The sequence below is a fragment of the Rhinatrema bivittatum genome, chromosome 1 (assembly GCF_901001135.1).
Source record: "Rhinatrema bivittatum chromosome 1, aRhiBiv1.1, whole genome shotgun sequence".
NCBI classification, from domain to species: Eukaryota; Metazoa; Chordata; class Amphibia; order Gymnophiona; family Rhinatrematidae; genus Rhinatrema; species Rhinatrema bivittatum.
The window spans coordinates 273,157,199-273,172,156 of NC_042615.1; the positions used below are offsets into that span (position 1 = coordinate 273,157,199).

The 14,958-nt window shown below is 44.1% G+C and overlaps 1 protein-coding gene across 1 annotated transcript in view; it reads left to right on the forward strand.

Annotated features, from left to right (window-relative positions):
• The window catches only part of LOC115087490 (disintegrin and metalloproteinase domain-containing protein 33-like), a 369,144-nt gene that overhangs the window by 322,106 nt on the left and 32,080 nt on the right, over positions 1 to 14,958 (forward strand). Inside the window, 2 exon segments of the mRNA XM_029594743.1 lie at positions 6,661 to 6,738; positions 8,981 to 9,089. Of these exon segments, the coding sequence (XP_029450603.1) occupies positions 6,661 to 6,738; positions 8,981 to 9,089 (187 nt within the window).

Genomic DNA, 14,958 nt, shown 5'->3' on the forward strand with positions numbered 1-14,958 from the left:
AAGATAAGGGAGAAGAGGTTAGCATACATAAATATAAATGAGATTGCAGAAAGAGGAAGTCAGGCAACAATATGTAGAAAAGCTAAGAAAGCTGGGAAAATAGGAATGCAAAAATTCAAATGGAAAAAAAAGTAGCAACGGGGGAACAAGACTGTTTATTAGATATGTTAGTTGTTGCGATTCAGCTGTGGCAGGAGCCACGCGCCGCCTCTTACCTGCGCGGCTCAGAGGCCACAGCAGCCGAGGCCTGTCCCGCGGCATGGAGGCGGCAGACGCCATCACCTCACGGCCCGGAGGCCGCCATCTTGCCGCTGTCGTTCCCTTTCATGCAGCCCGGAGGCCTCAGCAGCCGGGGCCTTTCCTGCAGCCACCCCGGAATTCCTTCCTTCAGCGGCAGCACACCTCCGCCCGTCGGGGCCTGCCCTGAGGCCCAGCTTTTTCCTGCACAGCAGCGGCAGGGACGCCGCTGTCCAGGGTCCTGGACTTCCTGTTCCTGCCCCTCCTAAGGGGCGAGGCCGTGCCTCTCTCCCCTTCTTAAAGGGACAGGGAGGTGTGGTCCACCTGGTAGCTCTTCCCAGGGAGTTGCCACGTCAGCCCTACAAAAGGGCTCTTCAGCCATTCCTTCGGTGCCTTGGCAAGGAGCTAGTCATCTGGGACTAGTCCTCCCTAGGACTCCTCCGCTCCCTGTTCCTGCCTGGCTTTCCTATTCTTGGATTCCATGTCTCGTCTTCCAAGTAGTCTGATGCTTTGTCTTCCAAGTGGTCTTGATGTTCCGTCTTCCAAGTGTTCCTGACATCCTTGTCTCTTTGGCTGCGCAAGACTCCTGTTGATCCTGGCTTTTAACCTCCCTTCCACTGAGTTCCGCCTCAGTGCTCTGGCTCTGAGTCCCGTCTCTGGGTACCTGGTTCAGAGTCCCGTCTCCGAGCTTCTTCCTTGAACTGTGTCCGGGTCTTCGGAGCTCCTTGCTCTTTCCTCCATTTCCTCAATGTGTGAGTTCCAAGTCTTCGTCTTCATTCCAAGATCCAAGCTCCAGTGCCTTTGGCCTTCGTCTACCTTGCATCCTGCCTCATGTCTGGCCTGCCGCCTCTGTTGCTTCCTGTGGCAGGACCAAAAGGGCTTGGAGTAGTTGGAGGACCACTCAGAGGCCAACTTTGAGTGGTTGGTCTCACCAAGGCGTGCAGGTCGGCTGGGGCCTGGCCGTCTCCACTCCCAGACGAGGTACGTCATACCGCAGGGGCACACACATCTTGCCCCCTAGCGCTCTCCCATCCCAGCGCAACATTAGTGATAGAAGGAAGTGCAAAAGTGGCATTGTGAGATTCAGAAGTGAAGGGGAGGAATATGTAGAAGATGATGAGGAAAAAGCAAAATTGCTTAACAAATATTTCTATTCACTGTGGAAGAGCCAGGAACAGTGCCATATAAAACAAACACAAATCAGACTGGAAATGAGGTAAACTTCAGTCAATTTTTTGAAAAAGGTGTTCATGAGGAGCTAACTAAACTTAAATTAGATAATGCCGTGGAGACAGATAGGACACATCTACGAGAGGTCCTGGCAAGTCCATGGGCTGACCTTACTTCAATAAAAATTGAAGTAAGGAGGAGGCTGGGAACTACAGGCCTGTTAGTCTGACGTCTGTCGTGAGAAAAGTAATGGAATCGCTGTTAAAACAGAGGATACTGTCATTTCTGGCATCCAATGGATAACAAGATCTGAGGCAGTATGATTTTACCAAACAAATCTGATCAATTTCTTTCATTGGGTGACCAGAGAGTTGGATAAAGAGAGAACACTAGATGTAGTGTACTTGGATTTCAGTAAGGTCTTTCACATGGTTCTGCATAGGCAACTTATCAATAAATTGAATGCCCTTGATATTGCCCTAGGGTGACTGACTAGGTTAGATATTTGCTGAGTGGGAGGAAACAATGTGTAGTGGTAAATAGAATTCACTTGAGGAGAGGGGTGTTATTAGTGGTGGGCTGCAGGGATTGGTCCTTTGATCAGGTCTTTTAAACATTTTCATGAGCAACATAGCAGAAGGATTGTCAGGAAAGGTCTGTCTTTTTGCCAAAATATGCAACAGGGTAGACAGCCAGGAAGTGTGGTAAACATGAGGAGGGAACTAGCAATCTTTGAGGAATGACCTAAGGTCTGGCAGCTAAACTTTAATGCTAAAAAAATGCAGTGTAATGCATTTAGAATGCAAAAAACAAGGGAGACGTATTCTTCTAAGCATGAAAGAAGAGCAGGATCTGGGGGTGATTGTATCTGATGATCTTAAGGTGGCCAAAATGGTGGGTAAAATGACAAAAAAAAGCCAGAAAGATGCTTTACTGCATGGGGGGAGGGAGGGGGGAGTATGGTCAGAAGAAAGGAGGTGATATTGCCCCCATATAAGTCCCTGGTGAGATCTCATTTGGAATACTGTTACGGTTGTGGAGATCACTCCTTCCAAAGGATATAAACCAGTTGGAGTCTATCTAGAGGGTGGCTACTAAAATGGTCAGTGGTCTTCACTGATAGACTTAAAGATCTAACCATGTATACCCTAGAAGACAGGTGAAATAGGGAACATATGATAGAGATATTTAAATATCTCTAAGATTTCCATGCACAGGAGGCAACAGAAAAGAGGCCCTAGAATGAAGGGTCTTAAGATAAGGGTGAAAGGGGTTAGATTCAAGAGTAACCTTAGGAAATATTTCTTTATATAGAGGATAGTGAATGCATGGAACAGCCTCCCAGTGGAGGTAGTATAGACAAAAACAGTATCTGAATTCAAGAAGTTATGTGATAAAAACACAGGGGATCTCTGAGGGAGTGCTGGGAATTGTAAAGCTAAATTAGTTGGGCAGATGGACACACTCGGTAGGCTATATGGTCTTTTTCAACTATCATGTTTCTATATGTCTATGGAGCAAACAAGGCATCAAAATCCAGCAGGAAAAGGCCAGGCAAAACTCGATAGCCTTCTATTTGGCACACACCTATTGCTGTTCCAATAGAGAACCTCTGGGAATGCATCTCCCTACAGCTGCTTTAGCTTAATGGTTTCTGTGGGAGTCTTACTGAGCCAGAGTCCCTGTAGCTCCACTGCAAGATCCCCTGCCCGTGAACACCTGGGGCTCTGCCCCATGTAAGAAGAATTCCTTCAGAAGGAGTGAAGTCCTCAGCTGAAAAGACATAGAGGTAGTTTCTGGGAAGATAAGTGTAAGTCCCTGCTCCTTATCTGTCCAGGGAGAGTGCTTATAAGCTGTAAAAAGAGGATTAGGGCCAATATTCAGCCATGGAGTGGCTAGTTAGCTGGATATAGCTATGGATATAACCTGTTCATTGTAAGACATTTACTTGTCATTGTTATTGTTTAGAATGTAAACCGAATTGATCAATAATTCTGTTATTGGAAAGTCGGTATAGAAAAATGCTAAATAAATAAATAAATAAATATAGCTATGCTGCTGAATATATCTGGTTATCTTAAAGTTAACGAGATAAGTATACCTGGCTAACTCTGGCCCAATCCAAAATGCCTCCCACCCACCCCTGGGCTGCCCCTGACTTATATGGCTTTAAATATAGCCAACTAGTCATTGAGATGGATAACTTTTCAGTTATCCATCTAAATGGCTTTTGAATATCAACCTTGTTGTTCTTTGTGGGATTAATAGGGAAAACTGACTATAACAGCAGAAGGATCCATGAATTGCTGACATAGAAAAAGAATCATGCAGAGGCTCATTTGATTGTACGAAGTGATAGAAGGTCCATAGAGAAGAAAAGAGAGCTGAATAAGAGAAAACAGGTAGTAGGTGAGATCCCAGAGAGCTTATCCACAAGTGCATGCAGCACTTATTTCTATTGAGTGACTGAGTTTATTTTTATTACCACAAGAGTTTATTTTTCTGTACTGTTAATACACTGCTTTATAATGTGCCACTGTGGATTTTTGTTACCTGCAGGCCAATGAATATCACATGCGTAAAAACACGCCTCCAAAATGGGCGCCTGTTATTTCAATGTGCTCACATCCACCTCTCCTGGGTTCGTGATGCTATATTTTAATGAGCTTCCGTGTTAAAAAAAAAATACGCACATGGCTAAAATTGTGCATCCCTAGTACTTAAAAGCATGAGGCACCCGGGAAATGTGGCAGTTTGCGGGCCAAGAAAATGGGCGCTCAATACAAGCGTCCGTTTTATCCCGCTGCAGATGACACACACACACAGACACAATATACATGCATGCCTGCAGCATGTACATTATGTGTGTATATTGTGCACCCAGAAATTCTGTTTTTTGTAATCGAGTCCTTACATTTTTCCCCTAATTTTAAGAGCTGCAAGCAGTAGAGCTTAGTATCACAACAATAATAAGTCGTAGGAACCACAGAGACCAGGTTTTTTTTGTTTTTTCATGTGCTCCATCAGCTCTGGGGATGTTGTTAAATTTAACACGTTAAAAAGGGTGCATTGTATTACCATTTTTGTTATTACTGTGATATTGCTCAGAAAGTAACCAACCAGTCTCTTTTTGCTTTATAACAGGGTATTTCCTAGTATATGAAAATTGTTTTCTTATTTGTAATTCTTGAACCTTTTTGTTTAGACAAGCGGATATTGCTGTCAGCATTGTTTATAAGATTAATAAAATATAAATTAAAAAATAAAAAAAAAGGGTGCATTGGTCCTACATCGATTTTTTTTTTGCATTGGGGGTAATAGCTAAAAGCTCATCTACATGGCATTTACATGTGATGAGCACTATTAGCTGCACGTTTGTTTGGATACACTGATCCTCTTGATGCATTGGGTGTTTGTCTAGCATGTCCATAACGCGTGTCCCACTGCAGTTTAACCTGTGCACTAGGCTGAGCACACTTTTTTGCATCGGCCCCTTAGTTTTTTGGGCAACATCTACCTTGTGGATTGTGGGTTTTGGTGTACTTTGCTGAACTGGTTGGCATAAGAGCTCCCAGATAGAAGACAAAACCCCTATAAATATTGAAATATTGATTCTTCCATCGGGAAAGGACCTCAGGAAGCGCGAGTACTGCTTTGGCCCATGACCTTCCTGGTAAGCCCCTGTGCCCAACCTTGAACTTTTGTTTGTAAATTGCATCAATGCCTTATTTAAAACATAGTTGGTTGCTCATGTAATAATCTATAAGCAGTGCCCTCCGGTCTTAATTTAACTTGGGTGCACTTAGATCTTATTATTTTGGTTTTTGGCAAGTGGTTAACTTTCCTTTATGCCTTTCAATTCTTTACTTCCATGTGTGTTTTTTTTGGGGTTTCTTTTTTTTTACTTTTCCATAAGTCCTTCCTCATTCTTCTCTGATTGGCAACAGGGAGACATTGCACATGACCTCCAGACCTCCCTGTGTGGGTCAAATATTGCAGTGATTTCCTGTGACTGAGAGGAAGATTTATATGATGTTATCTTAAGAGTGCTTCACTGCAAGCCTGTTTATATTTTCTGGTGAGGGTTGGAAAAGATTCTGAGATGCTCTAATCAGAAACCATGCCGAGGTCTTGCTTACAAGAAAAGTGCTGAAAACAAATTATTATCATCATCTTGATTTCTCTATTGGACAATATAGAAGGGTTCTGCAGTACACCATCTTGGGACCTGTCATAACTGTGTCTTTGTTAAAAGGCTATAGAATAGTGTTTCCCAACCTTTTCAAGCTCAAGGCGCACCTACATTAACAAAAATATTGTGTGGCACACCAGCCTTCATGGTGCAGGCAATACAGGCATAGAGAGAACTCATATGGTCAAAAGAAAAGTTAGGGAAGCACTAAAAGCTCCACCACTCTGCCAAATTTTAAAACAAAAGCAGAGAGGGGACAGAAATACACATGAACCCATCATAATAGACCAGTTCTTTCCTTATTTACATTTGTATGCCGCTCAATCCAAGATTCTTGGTGGCTTCCCGAAAATGCAATCATAAAATAATACATTCAAGAAATATTCAAATATAACGTGCAAAGTAAATAGAATAAAAATAGACAACAAATATACACACAAGTTCAGGAGAAGTCTGTGTGATGCAGGCAGTCAGCTCCATTAGTTACTTTGGCTGCCACATGTGGCTGCCAGATCTTCTCTCCTGCCGCTGCTCCCAGCACTCAGTGCATGTTCTCCGTTCTCAGTTAGCCTGGGGATAAGAGAGACTGAAAGGATTCAGAGGAAGATGAGGTGGTACTATATACATTGTGTGTGCCACACACAGTAGCCCAGCTATCCAAGCTTGCAATGCTGCCCATTAATTACCACACTTTGTGCACATGCCATAGGTAGGAAAAAGAGGCATGCGTGATTACACATGTTTAAGAGCCACTGCTGGTGATCCTTGCTACTGTGAGGTGCTGAGAGCAGAGCCCAGGTGCTGGTCTGGATCTGAGCATCAGGAAGTGATGACCTTTCTGTGGCACACTGGATCAGGTCTGAAGGAACACCGGTATGCCAAGGCGCACCAATGTAGAAAGAAGATTTACAATTCCTCCTCCAAATCTGATCCTGAAAGCCCCTGAAGCAATCTGCAGCTTCCTGCTCAGTTTGCAGCTGGTTCTGTTAAATTTGTCTGAGCCTTGAACTGGGAGTTTGGAGTTCTCTCTCAATAACCTTGAGTTTCTCTTCTTCTGTCAGGTGTGTAAGGATCGCCAGTGTCAAAATGCTTCCTTCTTCGAGCTGGAACAGTGTATTTCTCTGTGCCATAATCATGGGGTAAGTGTATCTGTGTCTCTGTCCGTCTGTTCCTCTCCCTCAGAAACCTACCAATTTATTGCTGACAGGTTGCTGGTATCCAGTCCTGCAAGGCCATAGGGACCCATGAAGCTGAATGTTTGGGCAACAGCTTCACTAGTTTAGTAGCTATTTAGATTATTATAAGCTTGGTAGTAAGTAAAACGTGGGTGGGAAGCGGCGAGGGAGGGAAGTGGAACAGGTGTTGGATTATATATGGAAATGTACTAATGCTGCTACTACTACTTATCACTACTATAGCACTACTCGATATACAGATTGCTGTGAAAAAAGATATAAGAGGCAGTCCCTGCTTAGTACAGCTAGCAATCTAATCATGACAAGCAGACATTGCAAAAAAGATCTTGGGAAGTTCATTTATTAAGAAAATGGTTAAAATCATTAAGGTTGACAGGGACGCTCTCCAGTATTCAGCTAAGATGGATGCATAGACAAGGAGCTCTGCAACCCCAATCACAATCTCCAGCTGGTTTTATTGCTAAAAGCCTGCATAATCTTTACTATACTCGAGAGCCTTGCTAACCGCGATCCTTGAATGCCATCCAAGTGGACAACTGCAAATTTAAAGCAGTTTTCATATAATCGGCCTGCCGCTGAACCCTCTGGGACTGAAGGCGCGTCACACGCAGACGTCTCCAAAGGCCTGCCTATGGAGGACGCAGTATCTGCTCTCCTTCCCGCCTCTGACCTCACCGACTTGCCGACTAGAGACAAACTGAGAGGATGGTTCTTAGAAATTAGAGCTGACGTAAAGCAACATAAAAAAGACCTCCTCGAGTCAATCTCCAAGGTGCAGGAAGCTTGGCGGCCCTGGGTGCCCACGTGGATGAAATCGATGTCCAGGTCGAAGGCCATGCTGATGCCATAAATACCTTAATGGCACAGCGGATGATTATACAAAGCAAAACTGCGGCGCTGGCAGAAAAGCTGTAAGACATCGAAAACTGTTCTAGGCGCTGTAATTTAAGGATACATGGGGGGGAGGGGGGGTGTGTGCCTCCGAAACTGATATATATAAAGATGTGATGTCCGTAGCAAAGTCTATCTGCACCTATATACTCACTCTGCAAGGAGATGCAGCTAGGTTCAGTGATAGCTCTTTCTCTCCAGTAAAAATTGAAAGAGCTCTTGGCCCTAAAAATTACAACAGAGTCCGAGATATTGTACTGTGCCTTCACAGTTTTGCCCAAAAACCTCTTATTTTGGAGCTGGTGCAGAAGCAGTCGGATCTGGCATGGGAAGATCACTCTATCTTTAATTTTCATGACTTGGCGCCTTCCACTCTCTGCAAGCGCTACGAATTACGCACCCAAGCCTTGCGAGATGTGAATCTCAGATAATAGATGAACTTTTCCATTTGGCTTGCTTTTTGTGGTTAAAGGCATTACATTTTGGGTGAAATCCGTTACAGATGTGATGGAATCTTTTAAACAAGCAAATCTCGCCTTCAAGTTTTCTGCTCCCAAGATGGTGGCCAATGTGTTAAGAGTGGATAATTACCCGCGATGCCAGCGTGTTGGATGATAGAGATCCAAAGAGGAAGACAACAAAACCCGCCTTGAATAAAATATGATATCCTGCAAGCAGTCAAGCTTCTATGACTGGTAGCTGGAATATTCCTTTAGCAGTGTGGACAGGAATAACTGGACAGACTGAATAGGCTAATTGGTCAGCTCTATGGCATACAATAATGGGTTCTGTACCCTGACCCCAGAGACTGCATTATTTCAGCTGTTGGTGCCACTACATAGGAGACCATTCCCTGACTCTAACTAATGGCAGTATTTAACTATACTCTCAAATCAGAGAGCTGAACCCCTGGAGTCAGCTTTTTATTGTTGTGTTGTAGTGATCAATATTTCGAGGATGTGTATGTGCTTGGTTTTGTTTATTTGACTTTATGTATGTATGTGTGTGTTAGTGGGTGTGTCCACCAGATTTTCTTTCTTACTCTGATTTTTCCCATTTTCAGATATATATTTTTTTTTAATTTTTAGATCTGTGCTGGCTAAGCAAGCATGACGTGTTGGTATTCTAGACCTGATTACAAGGGTTCTTTCCCAAAGGGACATTATTGTATTGTAATTTTCAGGCCTCTTTTATGTGCCTGTAGCTTTGCACCATAAAGATACATTTCCTTTGGAGCTGTCATAAATATATTGCTGCAAAGCCATACTAACCTCTACCCCCTCTGCCTTCCTAGGTGTGCAACAGCAACAAACACTGTCATTGTGATCGTGGCTGGGCTCCCCCTTACTGTGAGAAGCCAGGTTTGGGAGGCAGCGTAGACAGCGGGCCCGTGCAATATGACAGTGAGTTGTGCTGGGAGGGTTTTATTTCATACTTTGCTGCTTTGCTGTACTTCCAGATATTTTTTAATGTATTTTCTCTTGTTAAATTTACACACAAGAGAGAACATTTTAATTCTGTGAATAATTTTAGTGATTAATCTCCAACATTTGCATATTATTAAAAGTTTTCCTAGCGTGTAGACAGATGGACTCAGGACCAGTGGGTTATGCACCTCTGCCAGCAGATGGAGATGGAGCAAGGTGCAGCGACATCAGCCCACCAGGGATTGCTTCAGATTTTAGGAGAATTAAAAAAAAAAAAGCCCAGCTCTCCTGCAGTGATACCAGATGATCCCTTAGTTGAGAATTCCTGAGGTGATTTCTGTGGTCCTTCAGATGTGTGCCTTGGTCCGGTAGCTGGTTTTCTGCTGGCCTTAGCTGATTCTACAGCTTAAAGGCAGCGGGTGAAGGAAGCAGAGCACAGCGGTAACGGCAGATGCCCTTTACCCCCGTAGCCGGAAATCGTCTCTGTACTCAGCCGGAAAGGGCTGAGCTCAGGTAAGTTTAAAAAAAAAAAGAAAAAAGTTAGAGACAGTGTAGAGGGGTCTCCGTGCTCGGTGGTGTCCATGCTCGGCGCGCCGTTCTGACATTCGTTCCTGCTCCTGTAGGGGTTAAGGGAACTGGGCAGCCTGGCAGGTTGAGCAGCCCGGGTGGGCTAGGCCCTGCTGTTAGGCTTCTTCCTGCACGCTGTATGGTAGGCCGTGGCAGCGTTTTAGCGCGCTGCTATGCATGTTCGACTGCCCTCTACAGGAACATCAGTGTGCACAGTGCATCCGGCTCTGCGTACGAATTGTGCGCTCAGTTTTGGGCGCACTTCCTGTGCACATATTTTTTAAGCATATCGGTGATGTGCCCAGATTTTGGCACACTATCTGTGCATTTGTTTTTTGCGGGGCATAAAATTTCTGCACTTGAAATTTTTCAGTGCAAACCATCTGGACGCATGTGCTCAGTCAACTGATGAACTAATGGCACCGGTGAACAAGAAACATAAGTGCTTTTCTTTCTGTGTTGCCTGTCATATTCGAGCATCTCAGCCTGGAGTGCCCTCTAACATGTGTCAGCACTGCTTAGAGGCTCAGGGAGAATTGTCTTCCTCTGCTTTTGCTAAGCCTGGTTCTTCCCAGCTTGATGATGGTCTGGCTAAGGATTTTTCTGGAGATACGCCAGACCTGGGAACTCCCTTGACTGGTTCTTCTGCAGGAGATGGCAGCTCAGTGGGCCCCGCTCCAGTACCTTCTAGTTTTGGCCTGGATCCTTCTGCCTTTTCTTGGGTAGAGTTTTTTCAAGGATTGCAATCCTTTCTACAGGCGCAGTCCTCAGCTTCGACCAAGCCTATCAGGTAGAATCCTCAGCTGGTGGCCCCTCCCTCTTCCAGTCCTATGTTTAAGCACCGAAGCACGCCTCAGTTAACTGCGGGTATTCCTGACAGGAACCCAGATGGCACTGATGATGGGGCAGATCCTGACTCCCTGAAAGATGGGGAAATTCCTCCGGGACTGGAACCATATTGGACCATGTTGCGTTTTTATCATAGATATGAACTGCCAGCCCTGATTTCCCAGACCATGAAGATGTTAGGAGTACCTGGGACAGATTCCATGTCTGAGCCAAAGAAGAATCCCATTTTAGTTTCTTTGCGTAAAGCCTCTTATTTTTTCACTGTTATGGAAGCCATTCAAGAATTGATTGATCTTGAATGGGACGCTCCAGAGGCAAATTTCAAAGGAGGTTCGACATTGGAAGGCCTGTACCCCATGGATCCAGTGGCGAGAGAGCATTTGCGTTTTCTGAAATTGGATGCACTGGACTGTGCTTTCTCTAAGTGCATGACTATTCCCGTGGAGGGAGGAGCGGCTTTGAAGGATGTGCATGATAGGAGAATTGAGGCCATTCTCAAACAAGCAATGGCAATGACATTGCAGATGGCTCCCTGCTGTACTTTGGTGGCTTGCTCTTGACTGCTTCTCTCTCAGGAGGTTGATGATTCTGGGGTGCACTCCAGAGCAGTTATGGAACCCGCCGCTGCCTTTTTAGCATATGTGGGCTGCAATTTGGTCCATACCTTGGCTAGGAGAGTGACTTTGGTAATAGTGGCCATTCATCAATTATGGCTGCATAATTGGTCGGCCAACATGATCTCCGAAGCTAATCTTATGAAGTTGCCCTTTAAATCTTCCCTCTTGTTTGGGAGTGATTTGGAGAAACTGGCCAGTAAGTGGGGGGCGAATCCCCAGTTCCTCGGTTGCTGGAGGATAAGAAACAGTTGCAGCACCCCTTTGGTATGAGGAGTCGTCTTAGGGGTTACAAGCGTTTTCATCTCTACAGAGGGTCGACTTTGCAGAGGAATCGGCCATTTGGCAGGTCTCAGTCCTTTCATCCCAGACAACCCAAGAGAAGCGTGGGCTCAGTGGTGGATCCTCCCAAGTTTCACAGTGAAAGTTTACCAAACCACCCCGGAGACAAGAGATAGAGGAATGCTTTTCTCTCTTTTATCAGAGGTCGGTCGAAATCACATTGGATCAGTGGATCCTGGAGGTGGTACGAGAAGGATATGTGTTGGAATTTCACAGTGTTCCTCAGGACGTGTTCATGGTGTCTCCTTGCCACTCCCCGCAGAAGAAGCAGGCAGTGGAATCTACCCTGTCACAGCTCCTCAGTCTGAGGGCTGTGGTTCCAGTGCCTACGTCTCAGGAAAGTATGGGGCAATGTTCCATTTAGTTTGTTGTGCCCAAGAGGGAGGGCTTCTTTCATCCCATCCTGGATCTCGAAGGAGTCAACCATCATTTATGGGTGACTCATTTATGCATGGAAATCTTGCGCTTGGTGATAAAGATCGCGTAGCCGTGCATATCTTTTAAAATCCGGGGTCGGCGCTTGTAAGGCTGCGCAAAATCGGCAGCCTGCACGCGCTGAGCCGTGCAGCCTGCCTCCATTCCCTCCAAGGCGCTCCGATTTTAGAGTGGCCTCGGAGGGAACTTTTTAATTTCGTCCCCCCCCCACCTTTCCTTCCCTTCCCCTATCTAACCCACCCCCCTGGCCCTACCTAACTCCCCCCCCACCTTGTTCGATGGAGTTACGCCTGCCCATTTTAACAAGCCCCGGGACTTATGCACGTCCCGGGGCTTTGTGCGCGCCGGCGGCCTATGCAAAATAGGCGCGCCAGCGCGTGAGTGCCCTGAACGCATAAATCCGGCAGGGTTTACGTACATAGGCTTTTAAAATCTAACCCATTGCCTACTCAGATTAGGGCTCCTTCCACTAGGGCTCAGGCAGTGTCATGGGCGGAGGATAGATTGCTGTCTCTGTCAACATTTGCCAAGTTGCAATGTGGTCCTCCTTACATACTTTTTCCAGATATTATCGTCTGGATGTGCAGGCCCAGGAGGACGCAGCCTTTGCACGTGCAGTGTTCACTGGACTGCAGGCAGCCTCTCACCCTAGTCGAGAGTCGCTTGAGTACATCCTAGTGATCCTAAGTCCATCTGTCTACACATTACTACTTACCTGATAATTTTGTTTTCCTTAGTGTAGACAGATGGACTCAGCTTCCCACCCTTGGCTGCCGTATGGTTGGTTTAATGGTCTTCCTGTGAGGCTATGTGTTCCAGGGGTTTACTGGTAAGTGTTCATCCAGTACATACATTCATTACCTGAGTTCAGTGTTTCCTCTTGGTTGAGTACAGAAATGGTTGACTGTTTTTAATCAAGTTTTTTACTAGTCTATTCACAGTTGCTTTTGAAGAGAATACTGGTGGGCTGATGTCACTGCGGGAGTATTATATACTGTGACGTCAGCTTGCTATATCTCCATCTGCTGGCAGAGGTGCATTACCCTCTGGTCCTGAGTCCATCTGTCTACACTAAGGAAAACAAAATTATTAGGTAAGTAGTAATTTCTCCATTTGCTGTAGACTTTAATGAGAAAATTTGCACATGAAAGTAAGAATGTGTGTGGTGAATTTCAGCTCTCCAGTGAAAATGTTTTGGAGAAGTAGAAGTTTTTGCAGTTATTTTTCCTGCAATGGCAAAAGGCGTTGTTTTCTCTGTTTTGCTACAAATTTGTATGCTTCACTTATTAAACCTGATGAGTCTATCAAGTGCTGTACCTTAGGACAATGTTTCCCAACTCTCTGGAGGCACACCTAGTCAGTTGGGCTTTCAGAATCACTACAATGAATATGCATGAGATAGATTTGCATACCTGAGGTCTGCATATTTTGGAGACCCAGCATTTGCAAATTTAGTTCATGCAGTTTGCTCTTGCTCCTTTTTGGGCTATGGTACTTTTTGGGCCATGGCATTTGTAGCTAAATGGAGATTTCTTCTTTTATCTTCCATAACAACTTAATCCATTCATCGCAGTGACAGTACTCTGCCACGGGCCATACACCAGGACTCCTTTTGGAGCTCTGCAATCGTAAGTGCTGTATCCGGCAACTAGGTATAACTGTTGAGCAATGGTTATGTCTCACTCGGACCCAGCCAGCCTGGGGAGCAAAAACACCTGACCTAGAAATCAAACCCAGGTCCCTCCTCATAGCATTGCCACAGAGCCACCCATCCCATGCATATTCATTGTGGATATCTTGAATTGTTGACTGGCTGTGGGGGTCAATAGAATAGGTTTGGGAACTACTGACTTAGTTTTCTCTAGTCTAATTCTCAAAAATCATTACGGTCACAGTACAGCATAGTAACATCAACAATAAAATTTCTGAAACAAAGACTAGAGCACATCATTTGTCAAATGTAAAAATCTATATAAATAAAGGAATAATTATTTATTATAATTTTGAAAAATGCAATTTTTATTACAAAAATGATTAATTTACATTAGAAAACATTTATTTTAAGTTTTTTATATACCGACATTCGTTAACATCACATCAGTTTCCATAAAACAGAAATGCAGCAACAAGGCTTTACAATGAAACTGATTTTGAACTGGGGCGAAGAGATACTAATTAACAGGGTCTACTAAGTAACAGGGTCTGGGGGGGGGGGGATTCTATATTTAAGAATGGAGATAATACAATAATCATACATAGACAATCATACATTCTATGCTACCCACAAAACAATTTTGCCTAAAAACATACTCAGTTTGAAAAAATGATCACACTCACCATTCATACCAAATCATACATACCCATAAGTAACAAATACCATAATATGACTCTTATATAGGTAATACACTCCTATTCAATTTCTAATAGAATTTCTGTATAGGCACTACATGGCTATTGAATTTCAAATGTTAAATGCCTTGTAGCCAAAAAGGGTTAAATACCCTCTATTAGATATCTTATAACTGGAAAAGAACAACTACACCACAAAAGACTCAATGCAAGAATCAAGGCCACATTATAAAATCGAAAATCAGGCAAATTAAGATGTCCCACCTATTTATCACCCATCAGAGTTACATAGCCTATAAAGCTAGTTTGTTTTTTCCACAAAACTCTTGATAACACAGATTTCAATTTAATGATATCTACACAGAAGCCAGCAAGGCAGCATCTGTAACCGATGAAGTAATTTAGGAAGCAAAATCACATTGAATAAAGCACCTCTTCCAAAAAGAGAAAGCAGGAACTCCAGTTAACCTTGCAGCTGTTGCTGAAAAATGTCTAAAATAGGAGTAATATTCAGACTGTAGAAGACCTTAATTTGAGATGAGGCAGGTGAATCTTGAAGCTGTCCATTAAAAGGGAAACTCACCACACCAACCAGTTTGCATGGTTTGTACTAGAGGAAGTGCCTCTGATTTAGTAAAAATAGGCAAACCTGCAAAACTACCAAAATCTACAAACAATTGTATTATACA